Consider the following 20,636-nt stretch of genomic DNA (forward strand, 5'->3'; position numbering starts at 1 on the left):
TGCAATTTTCACTCACCTTTTCCAAAAATTTTGATTTTATTTAAAGTAGCACCCGTGAAAAGAGGTTTGACTACACTGAAAATCAGCGTGAAATAAACAGAAGCTGAAATAGAAAGAAATATAGTTAGAAGAGAGAAATCAAATAGCTTCATATTTTTTTTTTCAGTACAAAGCAATAGAAAAAAAAATGAAGGTTTAGCTTCGAAAAAGTAAAGTAATATCCACTGTACAAATAGTATGGTATGAAAACATATCATTCCATTACAAACTATGTTCAACAAAATACCTAATAAAATAAAATGCTAATTTAGTGTAATCGAATGCATTTAGTAATTGTGAAAGGGCTCAATATTAATATTTTATTTCAATATCTGTTCAAAAAGTTCCATTCATAAATTTTAGACGAATTCCTTTTCAAAATCCATAAAAAATTGAATTGTTCTTCCAGGTAAGATCACCAGAGAAGATATATCTCACACCAGCACCAAAAGCGACACCTCAAAAGGTTGAAGAAAAAAATGACGAATTACTGATTGAGAATCAGAATTTATTGCTCTTTCGCGCTATAAAATTAGCACAAAGTTAGTTTTCATAATTGGTGCGTAGTGCCGTAAAAACAATATGATCAATAGCTACAAATCATTAAAATTTCAGAATTTAAAAGAAACTTTTCGAACAAAGCATTTAAAAAACAAAAGCGAGGCAGTAAGTATAAATGTTTTCGTTGTACTGTAATATTTGAAAATAAATTTATTGCGCAAAACATTAATTTTCTCCAATGCTGCTTTTTCAGGGTTGCCGCGGTGCAATATGTATATTTGTATATGAACAAATTATTTTCAAACACTAACTTTTTGCTTTTTACCAAAACAGGTTTATGTGACTCATTTTTACCCGTTGCAGAAAATCGATAGAAATCTTAATATCGATTACTTAGAAATCCTCTTAAGCAAGAAAGGAGAAAATTAACAAAAATATTTATTAAAACTTTTTTCGATAAATTATAATTACCGTCAAAATGGTTTTTTTTTTTTATACTGCCTAAATACAAGACAGTTCAAAAAAAAAAAAAAGTTTACTGCTGAGACTATTCGGCAAATCTTCAAGGTGAGGCCCCCCAAAGTATCAATCTTCCTAATTTTGACACTTGGATATTATTTCAATGGTAGGTTACAGAATATGTCTTTTGAATTTGTATTTTAACTCTAAGAGTGAACAAAACATTATAAGGGTCAATATACTACAGTAACAGATTTTATTTCAATTTTTTAAAAAGAAATATGAATTTCCGAAAGTAATCCAAATAGGAAATAAAAAGGTAGGATTAGGGGCGTGCACGGGGGGGGGGGAGGGGAGTGAGAAGGGGCACCTGTTGGCCCCGGCCCGAGTCTAAAGGGGATCTGAGATTTTTAAAATGGGGGTAAAATAGCTGTAAGGATGTAGGGTAAACAATATGGAGAGGGTCCCGTAAAAGTCATTTGTGACAGGCCCCAAAATTAATATGCACACCCTGGGTAATATTCGATTGTTAATTATGTAGGCTATGAATGTATTTCGTAATTAAACGAAGAGACTTACCATTTATTACAAAAGCTAACTTGAGCCTTTCAGGATAATGAGACTCATACGTCATCATTAAATAAGCAAGCATCTGAAGAGCTGAAACGTATAAAAGTGTTTAAGAGACATTTTTATCCTTCGTCCATTAACAGTCTTCCAAAGAATTTAGAATTTATACTTACTTGGCTTATGTGTTGCTTTAGCAAAAGTGTAATTTTCAAAGTCGAAAATATAAATCCACTGATCTACAAGTTTTCCAGTCTAAAAAATGGATAGATAGAAATAAGAGTCAGTAAATTAAAAAAAAAAAAAAAAGAATAGAAAGAAATCAAAATAAATCTAAATTTCATATAGGGGAATTCGGGGTAAGATGAAGAATAGCATATTTGATTTCTTAAACAATAGATTATAGCTCTATTTATGGATTGGTATGAAAACAAGTGCGAGAGACCGTGATAAACAAATTAAAACGTTAGTCAAAAGGTTCGCTCATCGTTGATCAAGTATTTATTGCTTAAAGATTCTACAAAGTTAATTTTTGATCAAGATATATAAAGTCTCATACGTTCAAAGTTACAGTTATCTCATTAATTGCTTTAAACAATGATTAGCATATCTCAGTCATGCAGTGTTCCATGTAATTGACTGCGTTTCAATCTAATCAAGTAAAATGATTTTTCGCAAATCTTTGCTACATGATGCAATATTACGAGCTCATCGGAATATTACTCATCGGTTGCAATCATTGAATGTCTTATTTTTCAGATCACTGAAAACTTTCAGGTCAAACCAACGATCACACATTTTTTTAGCACATCTTAATGTACTAGTTACCTAAAAACATTTTCACCAACGAACTGTAATGTTTTTTATTAGGCATTCGGCAAAAATTGTAATTATACATGCGAGATGCTCCATTATTACAAATATATTTGTTTCATATTATTTTAAACGAAATGGTAATCCTTTGCTGAATTAAAGCAATATGACGAATAATTTCACTTTCCAACCTTGTTAATCATATATCTGTATAAATTAAGTTTCAGATGACAAAGTATCCGTTTACATTTCTGGTGCTCGTGAAAAATTAAAAAAAAAAAAAAATTAAGGTCATCTTGCCCCGTGTTTCCATATATATATATGTATATAATTACCACAGTCAATCGATCAACAGATTCATTGTTCAGTTTTAGAATTGCCAAAAAAAACACTATTAGTGTTACATATTACCTCGCATGAAGCAATGGATTGGATTCCGTCCCCAAGTGTTTCCTTGAACAATTGTTTTGTGCACGCGCCGATCAGCTTTTATTTTGTTCAGTGACCCATGCATTTGGTTACCGGACAGATAGAAATTTTATCAACTTTAAGGTAAGATACTTACTTTGGCTTTTTTTTTTGTTATTTTGGCGAAAAAAACCCGCTTTATTATTCATTGAGTCGATCAAAAATTCTGGCTGTGGTAAAAAAGATGCATGGCCTTGGATGTGCTCATTTATGTTTGGAATGAAAATGAAGTTCTTCGATTGGCAAGCTAATCGTTAAAGCGTAGTTAAAAAAAAAAAAATAGCGACTTTCCTCACTCTTAATTTAACAAATGAACCATTTTAGCTTCAGCCGATTGGAGTCAACTTATCCAAACCTGACTATAGTTGCTTCGTGTATGCCGTCGCATTTACGTCAGTAACTAGTAGCCCGTTGAATTTTCACAATGAATAACTAACACTATAATTGTTCTTTTTTCAAATAAAAATTTTCAAATAAAAATTTTCAAATAAAAAATTAGAATCAACTTCAAAAACTGCAGCAAGGAAATTGCTTTAAAAAAGTAAAAATAATTTCATTCTTTAAACAACATCTTTACTACTTTTTGAACATAGTTTTTGAAGTCTGCGCAAAAATGATAGGGAAAAGGATTTGTAACCATTTTTCATTTACATTTTTCATGAAAATCAGTCAAAATTCAAACGAAATATTTATATTGATAATATGTTAAAAATGTTGTATGCTATTTTTATTGAAGAACCTATGTCAATTAAAATTTACATTTGTAATTGAATTATGTTTAAGTATGATTTTATCGACTGTTTTTGCGTCGACTTCAAAAATTATGTTCAAAAAGTACTATAGATGTTATTCAAAGAATGAAATTATTTTTTACTTTTTAGAGCAATTTCCAGCTGCAGTTTTTGAGGTCGGTTCTATTTTTTATTTAAAAAATTTTATTTCGTTCTTTTTAATGTAAATATATTTCAAAAATAGTGTGTCACCATCACTAAACTTCACCCTATTTTTCATACAAATCCTGAATATAAAATTTTTTAAACGACTGGCACTAAAAACTAATCCTAATCACAAATAGCAGAGATTGAGAGGTCTACACTGCCGTTTGGCAGGTAAAGGGCAGTAACTGCCATTTTCTTTTTTGCATTTTGTCATCTATTGTACGTTAGCTTTGTTGTACAAGCTTGCTTATTTGGTTCCCGCTGAAAGAAACGTCCGATTCCAACATTTCCCCATTGTTAGTATTCAATCCACACTCATTTCTTCAAATATCTCGAAAACTGATTTCTGAATACCCACCTCAACATCAAAAACATCTGAGTGAACAACAAATCACTCCCTTTTCCACTCTTAGGGTATGATTTTTTTTTCCAAATTTATATGGGACCTACTTCAGGGTTATACACTTTCCAAAAAAAAAATCGGACAATTCTGAAAAAAATTATGCGTGATCATACATATTATATATATTCCTGGTCAACTTGAGAAACTCTTCCGTTTTTTCGACGGTTACAAAAAAGCACTGAATTCTGTTGATTAGGTACATAGTCGATATTTAGTTAGTAACTTCTACTGCAAATGACATCACACCCGATACCAACATGCATAGAATAATACTGAGACAACAATAAAATCCTTTTTAAAGATTGGTCAACCAATTACAGTTTTTAAAATCACGCGTCTACAATGTTCACCAATGAAATCTAATTTGAATAATCAATGAGTGTATGCTTCCAGTAGACGTTTATTACTCACTGAATGCATGAAGAATTTCAATCTTAGTAGTTTCACATTAATTTAAAACTAGTACAAAATAAAATATTTCACTCAGTAGTTACCTTTTTTGAAATTTCCTTCATACGAATAGAATCCATTTCCAGTTTCTGTACAACTGACTTTACACAGTCATGCTTTTTAGCTGACTTCAGCAAACCTGCAAATAGAAAGCAGTATAATTTTTTTATGATGCAATATTTTATCATAAATTTAAATTTAGAGATGAACTCATTCTCATTAGAATTCATTGTAGAATTTTTAAAAACAATTTGGTCGTTTATTTTTCAAGAAATTGCAATAGACAATTTGAAAATTTAGCAGCAAGGCGCAATTGTAAAGTTTTTTTTTTTTTTTTTTTTTTTTAACAGAGATGGTAAAGATTCATCTCCATCTTTTAACAGAAAAATTAACTAATATCCACCCAATGAGTCTTATTTTTGGAGAAAATCTTCAGCTAAACTCTCTCAACAGAGTTATTTAAAAATATTCTCTCCACTTTTTCAGACTTTCATAATTTCTATCATCAACGGAATAGGATATTTTGTCTGTCGTTTTCTTTGACTCCAAGAAGCTTCCAAAAGGGTAAACAACTTTTTCTGCCGTCTTCCAATTGAATGAACTTTGGAAAACTGGACATTCAAGTCACGGTATCTTTGAAAGATCATTAAAAAAAAAAAAAAAAAAAAAAACGCGAAAGGAGATGGGACTTGGAAGTTCTTACCGTAAAATAAGGGATTAAGTAAATTAAGCACAAAAAGTCAAAATGTAAAGAGGATACTCTTGTTCATTTAAGCTTTTGACCTTTCCTAATGATGGTCATTTTAAAAAGATATATGGGAAATCCTCAACTCACTTTTATATTGGTTATTCATGTTAGATGAAGCAGTTTTTCCGATGCGCTAAATAAAATCGTTACTAAATCAACACCTAACAAGTTAAAAGATAAAAATAACTCTTTTACTCTGAAGATGATTAATCATTTTTATCCTTTGAAATACGTGCTAAGCTAAACATTCTAGCCAGATCCTTTCAATATAATTAATTTGAATACCTATGCCATGAAAACGAATTAATATCGGGAATAGGGGAGAGTGGGGCACAGTGGGAAAAGGGTACAATGGGACAAATGGAGTCGTTTCTGTAATTCGAATACTAAAAACTAATAAAGTGAATCATATTTTAGTTAACCTCTACGGTAACACTTAGCATAGTAGCCAATATGCAACATTTCATCTTTTAAGGAAGCGGTAGCCCTTTTTATTTTTACTATGAATGTTCGCTAAATCATGCACGTTTTATTTTTTATGGATGTAAGGTTAATTTTCCTTTTATCAACATCAATGAACTAATTTAAAACTGAGGCTTAATTACATGCATTTAATGTTCTTTGTTTTATTTATAAAGTTTGTAAAAATTTCGACTATCTGAAAACATTTCTTTGTGGATACGATGGGAAAGTGTCCTACTGTTCCTCAATATAGAGTAAACATTTTGCAATAATGTATAGTTAATATATTATGAAACAAAGATTTTAATGAAATTCTTAACGGACATCGATTTTAATAAGTTTTTTTTTAAAACTATTTTCAATGGCATTTTTACGTATACAGGCGCGTCCCTCGTATAACACGGTTAATTCGTTCCGTGTAGTATCGAAACTTTTTATATGAGACTTTTTAAAAACAACTTTCTAACTTAATATTTACACTAATTAATCACGTACATACTCGCAGTAAAAATCATGTCAGTATGCATCGTGTTGTATCGAAACCGTGTTCCGTGTTGTATCGAAACCGTGTAATACGAGACTTAGAAATAATGTGAACCAATTGATGTGTACCGTGTTATATTGAAACCAAGTTTCATAAAAAAAGTAAAAACTTAAGAGTTATCAAACATTAACAGAATGTATTAAACAAAAATGAAAAATTCCATCTTTTTTAAACATAACTTTCATGTTATATCAAAAACATGAAGTATTAAATTCAAGTTTTGCACCGTGTAACATCGAAACTGTGTCGCGAATTCGATACCGTGTAATATCGAAACCGCGTTATACGAGGGGCGCCTGTATCTAAAGATTGCATTTGGTACCCCACTTATCTGCTGATACTGTTAGAATATTACTAAAGAATATTTCTTTTGAATTGTTATCTGAATACATTATTCTGAGTTTTTGTGTTTCCAAATACGTAATAATACTCTGAAACTGCCAAAGTAACGACATGCTGCGGTTCAAAAACAGACTTCCAATGTTTTTCTCGGTTAAAAGGAAGTTTTTATTATCTTTTAACTTCTATCATTCCAATTTTCTTATTCTTTAAGATTTCATTTAATGCTACTTAATTATTCATTCTTTATTTACATCAAATTATATTTCGCAAACTAGCCGCCAGGACGGCTAGATAAGCCGCCATCGGCGCCAGGCTCGACCTCCTGCGTCAGGTTGATGTACACCACCTTCTGCGGTGTACTTCGAGGGTTTCGCAGACTTCTTGCCTTTGCCTGCTGCAGGTTTCTGCAGCACCCAATTCCCTGGAAGTTCCGCAGGTTTACTTTTGGGCTTCGCCCCGTATTTACCCCCCGAGACAGTTTAAGTTAGTAAAAGAATTTAAATTGACGGTTTTGGGATGCAATTTACATTAGTTAAAAAAAAAAGAAAAAAATCATGGCATCAAAAAACGCGCTTTAAGCTTTTTTTTTTGCGCATCGAAAAACGTACTTCACTTAAAGCGGCTTGATAAACATTCGCTTTCCGTTCACGAATCACTTCCGCTTTGGCTTCTTCCCAGCAGCTCTAAAAGAGTGATTGAGGTAGAAAAATACAGTTTTTAATATCCCCGCTAGTTAAAGTCGCACAATTATAACACCTAGCTAAACATGTAGCCAGGAAAATTACAAATATACCTATACCTGGTTCGATGCTCAGTTTTCTGTCGTTCACCAGGAGTAGCGATGGCATAGATAATCACATACAATCAACTTGTATTATTTTACAAATAATTTTTCAACTCTGGCATTATGTTTAGTTAGTAGCTATTGTCTTGTATCGTAACAACTGCTTTCAAATATCTTGTGTACTACGCATATCTCGATCTGTATTTTATGAAAGTAATATGTTGTCATAAATCATCAATATGCTAATTTGTATATGTCTTCCTCAATGTCCCACTATACCCCACGCCTCACTGTGCGCCCGAGGGGCAAATTGGGCAATTAGAGCGCCTTACCAAACTCGGTTATTCAAAAATGTACTGAAAAAAGATTATGAACGAAAATTTTTTTTGTAGTAAGTTACCGCCCTAAGCCAGGGCTAAGGCAGAAATACTTAAAATACACAACCAGCTCAGTTATTCCATCCGAGGACTGCAGTTTCGTGCTTTTTAGCACTCATCAGCCCGGAATAGGAATCACATGAGCTGGTGGCGAAAATCCTCTTAAGGGAGCCAAGAGAGCCAAACAAACTGGTAGCTAATGTAGCTGGTAACATTAGCAAACATTCAAGAACAGGTACTTTTCAGTTGGTGCATCCCTAATTGTCGTTAAGCCTAAGTAAAAAAAAAATCTCACTCTGCCATTCTCATCGTGTTATTTGCCAACGAGATTGAGACCGAATAACGTACTATCCTTGTGATTTAGATTTGGTTTGTGGCGAAATCTTGCAAATCACGGTGCTCATTGACTTCGCTAATGGAAAAAGGATACAATAGCACATTAACGGCAAAGAGCAAATACTACGTTAACCCTTCGTTTCTTGGTCAGGTGAGGTGTTTTACACCCCAGAAGAATTTTAATTTTCCATTCAAACGTTTTGTAATGGTTACACAGAGAGATTTATATGTATACTTATGGTACTACTACTTCAGTTGCATTCATTTAAATAAGTAATCCAAAATTTAATGAACCTTTTCCTACATTAATATCTTTTAGTTTCATGGAATTTAAAAGAAATGTAATGTTGTGGCTACATACACCCCACTTAACCACTTACAACACAAGAAATCACAACATCCGTTAAAGGACAAATAATATACGATTCAGAGTTAGTATTCATAGTGAAGTAGAAAATACTGATAACGATTCATTGAAAAAAAAAAAAAAAAAACACACACACAACCATTAAAAGTTAAAATTACCTTTAGCATCCATGTTTCCAAAGGGTAGGTAACGAACTGGTGAACCTGTTTTGTCATATCCGAGCAAATTCAAGGGAAAATACTTAGCTACCTGAAATTTGAAATAGATCGGTATTCCAAGGAATGAACTTTCCAAAATACATAAAAATCACTTACTTTTTCATTTTACATTACATAGGCATTAGTTAGGACTTTTCTAAAATAAGCAAATTGAATAAAAAATGTTAGTCAAACCTGTTTTTATGCGCTCTTTTTTTTATTTTGTGGTTTTTTGGTACATTTGTAATAGCTGCTCCCATCTGCCGCAAATTTTTAAACGCATTGTAAACAACGCATTGTATGAGCTACCAATGAATTCTCCCGCCCACCTCCAAGAAATTTTATTTTTACTGAGGTCTTCATCCTTCACACAAAAACAGATTTGACTGTAATCTCCAAGAGAAATTTTCCAACAGAACTAAAGGCTATATTCTTCAAACAGAGATGAAAAAAAAAATTAATACCAGCTAAAGACCCGGAAGAAAAATTTCTATTGTGGAAAATAAAACATTTATATTATACAGTGAAACCTGTAAAGTTGACCACCTTTGTAAGTTGACCACTTGTCTAAGTTGACCGGTTTTGTCAGGAACGGAATGAGTCCTATCTTATTTAATGAAGGAAAACCTCTGTAACTTGACCACCTCTTTATCTTGACCACCTGTCTATCTTGACCTCTAATATACACCAGCTTTGGATTGGAGTATTGTAAAAAACCCTTTGTAAGTTGACCACTAGGCAAAAGCATTAGATTGTACTAAAGGTTTCATCAGTTATGCCTCAAATAAATAACCAGACATTTTAGAAAATCCTATATGTTTCCATCGAAAAACATTAGGCTGATGTTATGTCCCAGAAAATGCGCCTAACTTCAATAAGGTGTTATTTTGTTGAAAAGTAGATTACCATGGTTACAAATGTTCAAGAAAAAATCAAATGAAGAATTTGAGTAACTTTTGACTTATGAATTTTTAGGAATTGTTAATATCAAGTAAGTTGTTTTTCATTAGTAATGAGGCTTTTTTTTTTTTTTTTTTTGATCGATTCACAGAAATTTTAAATTTGTATGATACTTTACGAGTCATTCTGGTAAATAATCTCTAAAAATATTTAAACAACATTTTTTTTATATTGTTTTAAAGTAATGTTAAACAATGAAAGTGAGTTCAAAGTATTCCAATTAGTTAAAAATGAATGTATGGGACAAGAAATGACAAAAAAATAAAGTTTTCATTAGTACCATCTGTAAGTTGACCACCAAAGTGCTGCACCGCAAGTTGTCAACTTACACAGGTTTTACTGTATTTGGTATACAAATAAAAAATATTAACGGACTGAGAAAAGCATTGAACTCTGTATTAACCATATATTGCTCGCATAAAGCTACCACTCATCTATTCTACATCACTACTTTCCTCGGATTCAGATAGAGATTAAAACCTTTTCAATTGTCATTCTCAAGGAAGTACGTATGTTTGACAGTGGATAGTTTTCACGTAATAAACAAGCGCTATGATAGCCTTGAAAAGGTTATAAAACTTCCAATGTAAATATAGTAGATAATATCCATTGGACCATTGGAATAAAGTTTGGTGCTTATTTTCTTTGAGTAAGTTTTAATTTTTCGGTTGCCAAAAGTATGAATGTTGGAAAAGATTTCAGGGAGGAAATGTAACTGTCTAAAGATAGTTTCTTGCTTTATACCGAGGAACCACGTCCTAATAATTCTGCTTTTTTAGCGAATAGTAACATTATTTTATCTTTATAAAAATATATAAATCAGAAAAATAAAATTTAAACAAATGTTTTAGCAAAATTTTTTGACGTCAATTTTGCATTAGAAACTTAAACATGAATTTAAATGTAATAATATTACTTCTTCATGTGAACATCCACGAAGATTGATACCGACAGTACGAAATACTGGAAAACTTCATTTCCAGGTTCACCAAAAGATAAAACGGCGATGTGTCTTCACCTCCAAAACTTAGGCAATTTACTGAAGGGAAGAAAAAGTCTCGAGTTCCCTGCATGCAAGATAACTGCTAGCGACCGAACTCGGGACTTTCGGTCCCGAGTATTTAGCTGGCATACACTCGTCGGCTATTTTATTGTAAGGGATCTTGAATCCAAATCCCCGATGCTCTGACCTCTAAACTATCCCCTCCCCATTTTTTGAAAATTCTTTTAAAAAATTGAAAAATAAAGAAGCAATGTCTTTTCACCGTTTTCGACTGATTATTAGTGCAATAAAATGCTAACAATAAGGATTTTTTAAAAATCGTAATTTCGTTTTTTTCAAGTTCGTAAATTCTGAATTTTGTAAGAAATTCGCATGCAATAAAAGTTACATAATTATTTTAAGTTTAATGTTTCATGAAATGTTTATTACATACCTCTGGAGGCTTAAACATTTCAATATCATCAATATCATTCTTTTCTCTCCATTGAATATGCTGAAATAGTTAAAGTGCTTTAACAACAGTTTATAATTTATTTAGGTTAATGAATTTGAAGAAAAAGTATGTCAAGTATTAAACTTCAAGAATGTAAGTCAAATTGTTATTACATGGCAAATCAATCGCATGCACATCTTCGAAATTTGGCAACTACACGAGCTCTTATCTTAATATTGAGTGCTTGTGTCCGCGAGAGATACCTTAGTGGACAGAGTTATTGGTTAATAACAAGTAGTAATAATAATAATAATTACGGAATCTAACTGGGCCACGTAACTAATATCTCGTATTCGTTGGCTTCGGCGGTACTGAACTGGCAAAGATTTACCTTTAGATTATTTCCCAAAGATATCAAATGTTTTTTATATCTAACAACGTTAAAAATTAGAGAAAAAGATTCACGCTTTCGCTTGCGACTCTTATACTGCATTGACGAAGTCAATCGATTCATTGCAAATATAGGGACTTATGTTTTTAATGAATTTAAACAAATTTATTTCGGAATAGGATTTTGATGAAGTATTCACCGGAGTGAAAAAAAACCTGTTTATATTTAATTCATTTCCCCCCTAAGACCTATGAGTAAAATGTTTTAAAAATAAATGAAAACCACCTTATTTGTATCTTTAATATAATCTTAAAACATTAGCTACTAGAGAGCTGCATGAAAAGCTCGCCTGCTACATGAAAGTTTTTTTTTTGGCTAAAAAATCTCTGTTAACTTATGATCCCATAAACTAAATTCATAACCTATTAAAATCAGTTAGATTTTTTTGAGTACACATGTGGTTAGTAAAATGGAATAAAAAAAAAGAAGACATTTCATTAACAAAACAAGAACAATTTCGTGACAAAAGTTAAAATTTATCCAAAAACTTAGAGACTTTTTGCGTTACGAGAAATGGTATTCAAGGCTAAAAAATTATTAATTTGATTCCAGACGATGCATTAGTGAAGGACGTGGGAAAGAAAATATTTATCCCTTTCTCGACATGATTATGCGGTAAACGTAGAAACTGTTATTTAAAACAGTTATACACTAGAAGACCGTGGCGTTTCCAAGGAGAAGGAGAATTTTTTGGAATAAAACTCCCCCCCCCCCAAACACCGTAAATTTTCTTTTTTCCTCGTAGAAAACGAGTAAAATTAACCATATCCCCACTTTGAAGTTTTTCTCGCTGCGCCACAGTGCTTCTCCTAGTAGAAGAACAAGGTAACTTGTCAGCCCGCGAAAAGAATCCCCATAAAATCTTACTAATTCCAGGTTATGAGGTTTGTTGTTCAATGTTTATTGTTTCAAGTTGACTGATATCAAGGAAAGAAAACAATTTCAGTAAGTTAAAAAACTCCAGATGTATAATGTTGATGATTTGGAAGAGCTTACGTTTCGTTCTTTAGACATTCAGGCGTAAAAATTAAAAATGTTCTCCCCTAATTGCTTATTCATACAATTTTCACTCCATTCCCAAAGAAAATGAAATTTTCAAGCGATTAGGATATATATCGATTTCAGATTTACTATGTCTGAAACTATGACAAAAGAAATGAAGACTGTCTCACTGTGGACCTTTTCCCCTTGGATTTACATCGCTTTGTACGTTACTTAAGGTACTGTTTTAGTTGTATTTTTATTAGCAAATACAAAATCCATTAAATTGTTTACTTCTCTAATTTTCTGAATATAAGGATGGGTTACAACACAAACTTCCCCACTTACGTAAAAAAGAAGAAAAGTTGAAAGTTCAAACTAATACACAGTTTAAAGTTTTTTGGTACACATTACCGTTATTAAGTTATACCTGCGATTGATTTTCCTCAGGAGAGGTATTTTTAGATGCGGAAAACTTCAGCAATGCAACCGCTCAGATCTTTCCAATTACGCAAACGCGCGTACATGCAAGAACTTGCGTCACACTGCTCTTAAACACTTAACGCCTCCCTCCCCTCCTCATCAATATCGACCACAAAATTACAGTTAATACTGCAAAGCACAACATCAAATGCACTTTAATAAAGAAACATTAGTGTTTGCGAAAAGAAAAACTTACGCCACTTCTTAATGCTTATTTAAATTACGCATTCCCGGTTCCACTCCAAGGATGCACGAGACTGGATAGCACGCGACAACTCAAAACGTTTTTTTTTGTCACGTTTTTCCTTGAAACGAAACCTGGAAGGTTATGAAGCTTTTTTTTTAGGTTTCTTCCCCTGCTATTAATTTTTTTCATTTGAACGAGGAAAAGTTCTTCCGGATGCGTTTAATATTCAGTGGCTTTATTGCACTACAAATGAACCAAGCCGATTGTTTCAAAAAAATTTTTTCAGGAGGGGAGGGGGTGTCAGTCCTTCGCATCTTCGTATTACATAATAGGATTGCTCAATATGAGCCAGTGATAAACAGTGCGTTACACGAACCCTATGCGCTGCCTTTTATACGTTAATCAACTCTCAGTTGAAATAAAAGCTGTTTCTAAGATTATTTTTATGCATTAAAACACGCAGGGATAAAGGACGCTCAAATCGTTTCAGAAATTAAACCAGTACCCAAATTTAATACCAAAATATTTAATAGATCAACGCTCAATTAGAAAGTTAAAATGATATGTGGTTAAATTATTAAAGAATACAACACTTTTGACATAATCTGTATAAGATAACGTTGAAAATAGTTAAATTGCGGCGATCACCGTTAATGTATGGGGTAAATAAAATATATAAAAAACTGACATACAAGTGTTCGAACTCCTGTTTAGAATATCCATATATACATTTTGCTCGATAGTGAATAATATATAGGAAGAAAATATTTACTTCTTTGCACGAGTACAATAAACGAGAAATCCAACGTTACTAAAGCACAAATGATAAATAGTGAGTAAAAGCGTATGGGGGGGGCAGATGAAACCATACACAAAGGGATTCATTGTAACGTCGAAACACGCAAATCCAATCTTCTCTTTTCTTCAATAACGAAAGTTTTTGCGTCGACATAATACGTTTACTGTTTGAATTCACCGCTCTAACGTACGAATGTTTTTGAGCTGTATATAAAGCTAGCGTTTAATCTTTAAAATGTGCATTTCATTTTCTAAAAAAATAGTTTGAGATTGAACATTTACATTCAATAGCGTAACGAAACACTAAGACTTCAAGGAATTCTTTTCCTTGAATCGGCAAAACGTCAAAGTTGATTGACAAATTTTTGAGCTCACAGATTATTCAAATAGTCTTTTGCCATTGTTCATTTATTAAGGGCGATGGGCACTCTGAGAAAAAGCAATAAACGCTCGTTAAGGACTAACATAAATCTATAGAAACGTAATAAGTGTTATCCTTATATTCCCGTTTTGTGTGATAAAAGATCCATGAGGCAAATCGAGTTTTGTCCATCATAAAATCCTTTTCATTCTCACTTAGATCAGAAACCATGGTCTTAGAATCGGATTGACCTTATTTTGAAGCAAAAACTTTCGGGTTGTCCTTGATTTACTTTTGTCGCATTTTGATAATGTATTTTCATTTTTTAAAAATACTTAATACATTTCATATAACAATTCATCGAGCGTAACTTACGTTTCTCAGCATGTCTTCTGCTTTGTTGAGATTGTGGTCTCGAGCTGAAATGAGAAACGAGCACATGATACAATTTCTGCATAAAATGTAAAAGAAAAGTCTTGTTTTAATACGTTAAAGTGCACTCAAAACATTGAGACATTACCACTGCCTCGAATATTGTAACTGCACTTGCTAGAAAATAATTTGATTTGAAACTGAATCGAGTGAAAATACTGTTTAGTAGTAGCACAATTTTAAACAGTACAAGTTTACAATACTTTTTAAACAAAGTATCGAAAGACAAATTAGTACATTGAAGCCAATTAGGAAAAACAAGACTTCGATGAGGGTGGAGTTTACTTTGTTTCTGAGAAATGCTAAGACATCTAACATTACATTAAACGGCATGCATCAAGCTTTTGTACATCTCTAAATGTGAGATTTTCATCGTTAAAAAGATATTTTGCGCTAGTTTCCTTCAATTTAAGAATATGCCATATTTGCATAATAAGGCGCTCAACCAATGCATTTAACTGGCAAATAAACGAGTATTTAAATATGCTATTGATTAAACATTTTCTTTCAGATGAAGAATGTGGGAACTGCCATTAAATTACCTTTAGACACATTGCATTTTTAGCTATTTTTAAAGACAGAATTTTGGGTCGTCATCAAGATCCGGTTTCTATTTATAGTTATGGTTTGCGGATTCAGAAGGAAATATACAAGCTGAGGAACAATTCAATGATGAAATGTATGAAACATTCAGGTACCACTTCCTCGAGGAAGACAGATCAGCAAAATGACTCAAATGTGTCAAAGGAGAAAAAATATTTGCGTCCTCAGAGTATTAACTTTCAAAAGTATTTAATTTTAACAGATTCAGCAAATTTTGGGTCATATTAAAACATAGCTTGGCAATGTATTTCGATTAAAATGCATTTTTAAGTGTACTTTTTCTGCATTCGCTTACTTGATTATTTTTCTTATTTAGAGTTTATTACTTTGACACTCCAGTTACAGAACTTCGATGTTAATTCTTAACCATTAGCGTTTCAGATACATGAAACTTCTACTGACACACATACCCCGTTACAAAAGGGCCAATTAATTAACCTAGATTTCCAGTTTTAAAAGGTTTTGCATTTCGTAAGGATTTTGATTTTTAATTTTACACAATTGCGTGTAGAGAATGGCGATTAAGTTTTAAACTTGAAAGATTGCACTACGTGGTTTAAGATAAAAAAATAAGGTCCTTCGAGTAGAATAAATAGAATAAACAAAAACATTTAACCTAGAGTATTCAGCATTCTACTTAAAAATATTGTAGAGCACAGCTTAGCTTACTTATTGCTTGTCAAAAATATAGTCTTTAAAAGTGTTTTAGCTTCATAGTGTGTATTTTCAGTTGCAAGTAGTTTTCAACTTATAACTTTTACAGTTTAAAGTATATCATGCATAAAATATTACAAAATATTTAAATGGCCAATAAAAAAAATACCGTTCCAAAGAATAATAGCGCAAAATGTTTTAAAATGTCAACTACATCAAATTAGTCAACTATCAATCAGTATCGGCGAAGAAATTAAAATATAGTTTTTATATGTTTACTTATCAAAGTTTCGTAGTGGTCGAATAAAAAAATGACAATTAGAGACTTACTAAGAAACTTTGTCAAATTTTAAACTATTCAAAAAGTTAACTATTGGAAAATAACTTATACTATTTTTATTTTCCAGATAAATCGCGTGTAGTTCTACAAAAACACTGCGCTTCTATTGATTAGCAGCGTTAGCTCATTAGCATTAATGTAAAGAAAAGGAAACATCTAGTAACATTTTACCAGGATAATTGCAAACAAAACAGCAATTTTTAATTATCTTTTATATTTCTACCGTTTTTAGAACTACCACAATGTGTTCATTTCATATGAGAAAGGGATAGACATAGAAACAAATATTTAACAATAATTGTAATCCGTAGAACTAAAATTGTCACGTACCTCTAAGAAATCTGAGAAATAGATAATCGTCACTTTTGTGCTCAAGCTTCATTTCTGAGGACAGCCTGTTCCTCAACTAGAATAATAAAGTGAAATAGTTAAGTTTCTCATAAAAAAAAAAAAAAAAAAAAAAAAAAAAAAATCAGATACCATTTTAACACCTAACTGGTGAGGTAATTTTTTGTAACAGTTATGAGACGATGTTGTGCAACCCCACATTTATATTCCTCCACCAAATTCAATGAATTAAAGTGGAAAAATTTAAAACTATTTTTTCTTATTTATGCAGAGTAAGTACAATTGAAACAGTCGAGTGACATCCATGTACACATAAAGACACATATCGCACACCGGTAAAGAAAGTGATATAACTCAAAATATTGAAGAAACGCACTGTTGATTTAAATCTATATAAACTTAATACTCTTTCTTATCATAAAACTCGTGAACGTTAGCTTACATAACGGGTACGTGGTGGCATAAAAACTATATTATCAATAGAGACACATCATTAAAATTTTATAATTTGGAAGAAAAACTTAGTTTTATTATTAATTTAGACAACAAAAACTAACCAATAAGCGTCACATCCTAATTTATTTGCGGGTATTGTAATATTTGAGACTAAATCACTTAGAACTATTACGCAAAATCTTGATTTTCTCCAATGCTGTTTTTTTGAGTTCTGTCCCTTTCCTTGTCGGGGTGCGATAAGTAAACATTTAAAAACGTTTAAAAGCCAGAATACAATTCTTCTGGGGTGTAAAACACCCAACCTTCTTAGTTGAGGGTTAAAACATGTGGTTGAAAAAAAAAGGAGAGTCTATATGCGAGAATATTCCGTATTTAAGGGGAAAAAATCAAACACTGAATATTTTCACTTTTCTTCTAGAGAGAGTCAAAATTGGCTAGATTTTTTTTTTTTTCCTGCTGAAAAGTTAATCTCACACAGAATGGTGTCTAAGCTCTTCGCTTTGTGATGCGGTGGTAAACGCTGCAGAACATTTTAAGTCTTTAGTAGAGAAGTTACAAAAAGTACCAAGAAGTGCAAATTAGGTTCTTCAATTTGATGACTATATTTTCTTACTAGAGTAGAACTAGTAGACTGTTTCTGTTAGCTGTTACATACAGCACAATATTTGCAAGAAGTAACATCACGCATTAGCAGTATTTAAATCTGCAATATCTTTAATTCCAATTTGATACCCACTGTTTTATTATATTACCAAAAGTTTGGCGGTATCTTATATTCGATTGATTTTTAGTACAACTGAAATAAGAAAGCAACAGTTTTGAATCAAAATGTTTCCACAATAAGCACTTTCATTAACATTCATAGTTATCATTAATGACTTTTAATTTCTTATAGCTAATATAAAAAACAAAACAGACCGCAGCATTTCTCATCTTCAGTTTGACCCAAACCATTTGAAAAAAATTGAAGTACTTACGCGTGACTTATGTACGATGTTTTCCTCGATAGTTATAATTACCATCGTTTAATTTACTACCTTTCCGATGTTTTTCAATAAATACGGCATATTGAATAAATCTCCACTTGTGTCACTCAATACATACGATTCTTTCAATGTATTTGAATAATTACTGATTTTAACAAAAACCGACGAATCCCTTTATCGATCCGATAACCTTTTCCTGGTACTTTAAGAAATTGAAGAAACATCAAATTTAAATCAGTATCTATAGCAACGTCTATCTATGGGCAGGAATGGATACAAGGGAAGTACCATGAACCCCACCCCCAAAACGGTCGACAATAGCATCCGTCCACATTGCTTTCAAACACTTAATGAATAAAATGTAGTCGATTTCAGTAGGCTTCTCAGTTCATTAATTATTTTTGAAAGTAAATATTTGAAATACTACTTTTTTTTCATTGCTTATAAAAATAATTTGTAACATTTAGGGTAGGTGGGGGTAAAGCCCCGCGATTTACAGCTTTTACAACATCATGGCCAAGAAATAATAGATTTTTCAGCTTTTTTTAATTAGAGTCTTAGAACGGTTTGTTGCCTACACCTCCAAATTCAAACTGTCCGATTTGTAATTATCCAGAAATTATCAATTTAGTAGAAAATTAAAATTGCGGGGTTTTACACCATAAAATATGGGGTAAAGCCCCGCAATGCGGATCTTTACCCCATTCAAGATGAATGTGAAGAATAAGAGTGACTGCTTTATGAAAACACTTGACAACCCCTACAATGTCATTGATTTATTGTTATTTAACAGTATTGAACTCTAATATCTCATAAATGTAAAATGATTTTTTAAAAACTGCAACAAAAATGCATTCGTCTCCACAAAAGAATCTTTATCATAACATTACGACGCTACCAGGTTAGTTTTGTTGCAAATAGTTCACCCAGTTGAGCCTTCTAAAGCAGTTATTGCGTTGTGAAACCATGCTGTCCTGTGAGGTTACGACAATTTTTGAAATTATGTCTTCATTTACAATGAATGACTGTTTCTCAGTAAAATTGCTGGATACTGGATTATTTGTTATGAAAAAAACCCTTTTACATAGCCTTCTCCTTCTTGGCATATTGGAGTTGTCTTGGCCTCAATGAGCAGGAATAAGCTTTGACTATTTCCCTACACTCTTACTCTAAGTGAAGGGAAATCTGTTTTCTTTGAAATCCAAGCTTTTAGTTCATTTTCTTCAGAGACTTCTTCATCCGACCTTTTTGAATCGATTTTTAATGTCTACCATACAAAACGCAGAAACCGCGGCAATTAACTTAGTGTTTCATTAAGCTTGACGTTTCTCGTGGCTTTGATTTTTTTTTCTTTTATAAGTACTGGGACAAAAAATCATACCTACGTAAATGAAAAAAAAAAAAGGAAATTATATTTTATTGTTGGAAGCATATTTGGACTGATATGCACGTAAGGTTTTACACATAAAAATCCTATCCAAATTGAATATTTATTAATAATTGTCCACCGACAACTTATTTTTGAAGTATAAGGAACTATGCACAAAACACATGCTAAACAAAAATGCCAATAATATTTCAAAAATTACAATTTTAAGCCCAGTGAGGCAAATTTCCACACTTTTGAGATGCGAGGATTCACCCCAAAACAGCTGCGGGGATTTTCCCCATTTTGCCACTTTCTAAAAAACGCGCCCTGTTGTTTTAAAACAGGGATTAGAATAGCTATTTTCCCTCAAAGGCGAAGCTTTAATGCAACAGTGTCAACGTGTAAATCCTTGATTATTCTTTTCGAACCTTACATTTTCCAATATTCAAATAATACTCTAGAAAAGTTAGATCAAAATAGTAAAAAACAAATTTCCCATTTTTCTCGTGTTTGTAGTGCCTGAGTCAAGACAAAATTTCATGACACAATAGATTTTAATAGGAACAACCTACCACCTGGAAGTAAACTTCTCACTCCAAAAAGTCGGTGCAGAGTTTTACTCCGAGCGGGGCTTTACCCCCACCTACTCTATACCCTTTTATGTATCGTATTCCTGGTCTATTTGGTGCTTTTTATCAACACCCAAGCAGTTTCAAAATTTTTTCGAACCCAAAATCGTAGATTTGTTTATGGGAGGGGGGGGGGGGTCATTATTCAGCATGACTTCCCTTAAAAGGAGAGTCTGTATCCGCCCCTGTCCATGGGGGAGACGAAAAGTAAGAACCCGGCTTTATCAGACACGTTATACGCAGACCTCGTAATCTATTTCCCTTTTAGTGCAAACAAATCTACTGTAAAATATATGAATTTAACAGCAGCAATATAAAACCATTAGTCGATGCAATGAGATATCAGTAAGTGTCGATAGCAATTGAG

At 32.3% G+C, this 20,636-nt stretch overlaps 1 protein-coding gene across 3 annotated transcripts in view; it reads right to left on the reverse strand.

The window, feature by feature from the left end:
* Positions 1 to 20,636, reverse strand: part of LOC129218428 (SEC14-like protein 2) — a 116,723-nt gene that overhangs the window by 11,348 nt on the left and 84,739 nt on the right. For all 3 annotated transcript variants that reach the window (XM_054852686.1, XM_054852685.1, XM_054852684.1), the window contains exons 3-10: positions 16,812 to 16,887; positions 14,828 to 14,871; positions 11,192 to 11,251; positions 8,757 to 8,847; positions 4,683 to 4,777; positions 1,743 to 1,821; positions 1,579 to 1,659; positions 17 to 103 (exon numbers count right to left, since the gene is read on the reverse strand). In XM_054852686.1, coding sequence (XP_054708661.1) covers positions 17 to 103; positions 1,579 to 1,659; positions 1,743 to 1,821; positions 4,683 to 4,777; positions 8,757 to 8,847; positions 11,192 to 11,251; positions 14,828 to 14,871; positions 16,812 to 16,887 — 613 coding nt within the window. The remainder of the gene's footprint in view (positions 1 to 16; positions 104 to 1,578; positions 1,660 to 1,742; positions 1,822 to 4,682; positions 4,778 to 8,756; positions 8,848 to 11,191; positions 11,252 to 14,827; positions 14,872 to 16,811; positions 16,888 to 20,636) is intronic.

Source organism: Uloborus diversus, chromosome 3, assembly GCF_026930045.1.
Source record: "Uloborus diversus isolate 005 chromosome 3, Udiv.v.3.1, whole genome shotgun sequence".
Classification (NCBI taxonomy): domain Eukaryota; kingdom Metazoa; phylum Arthropoda; class Arachnida; order Araneae; family Uloboridae; genus Uloborus; species Uloborus diversus.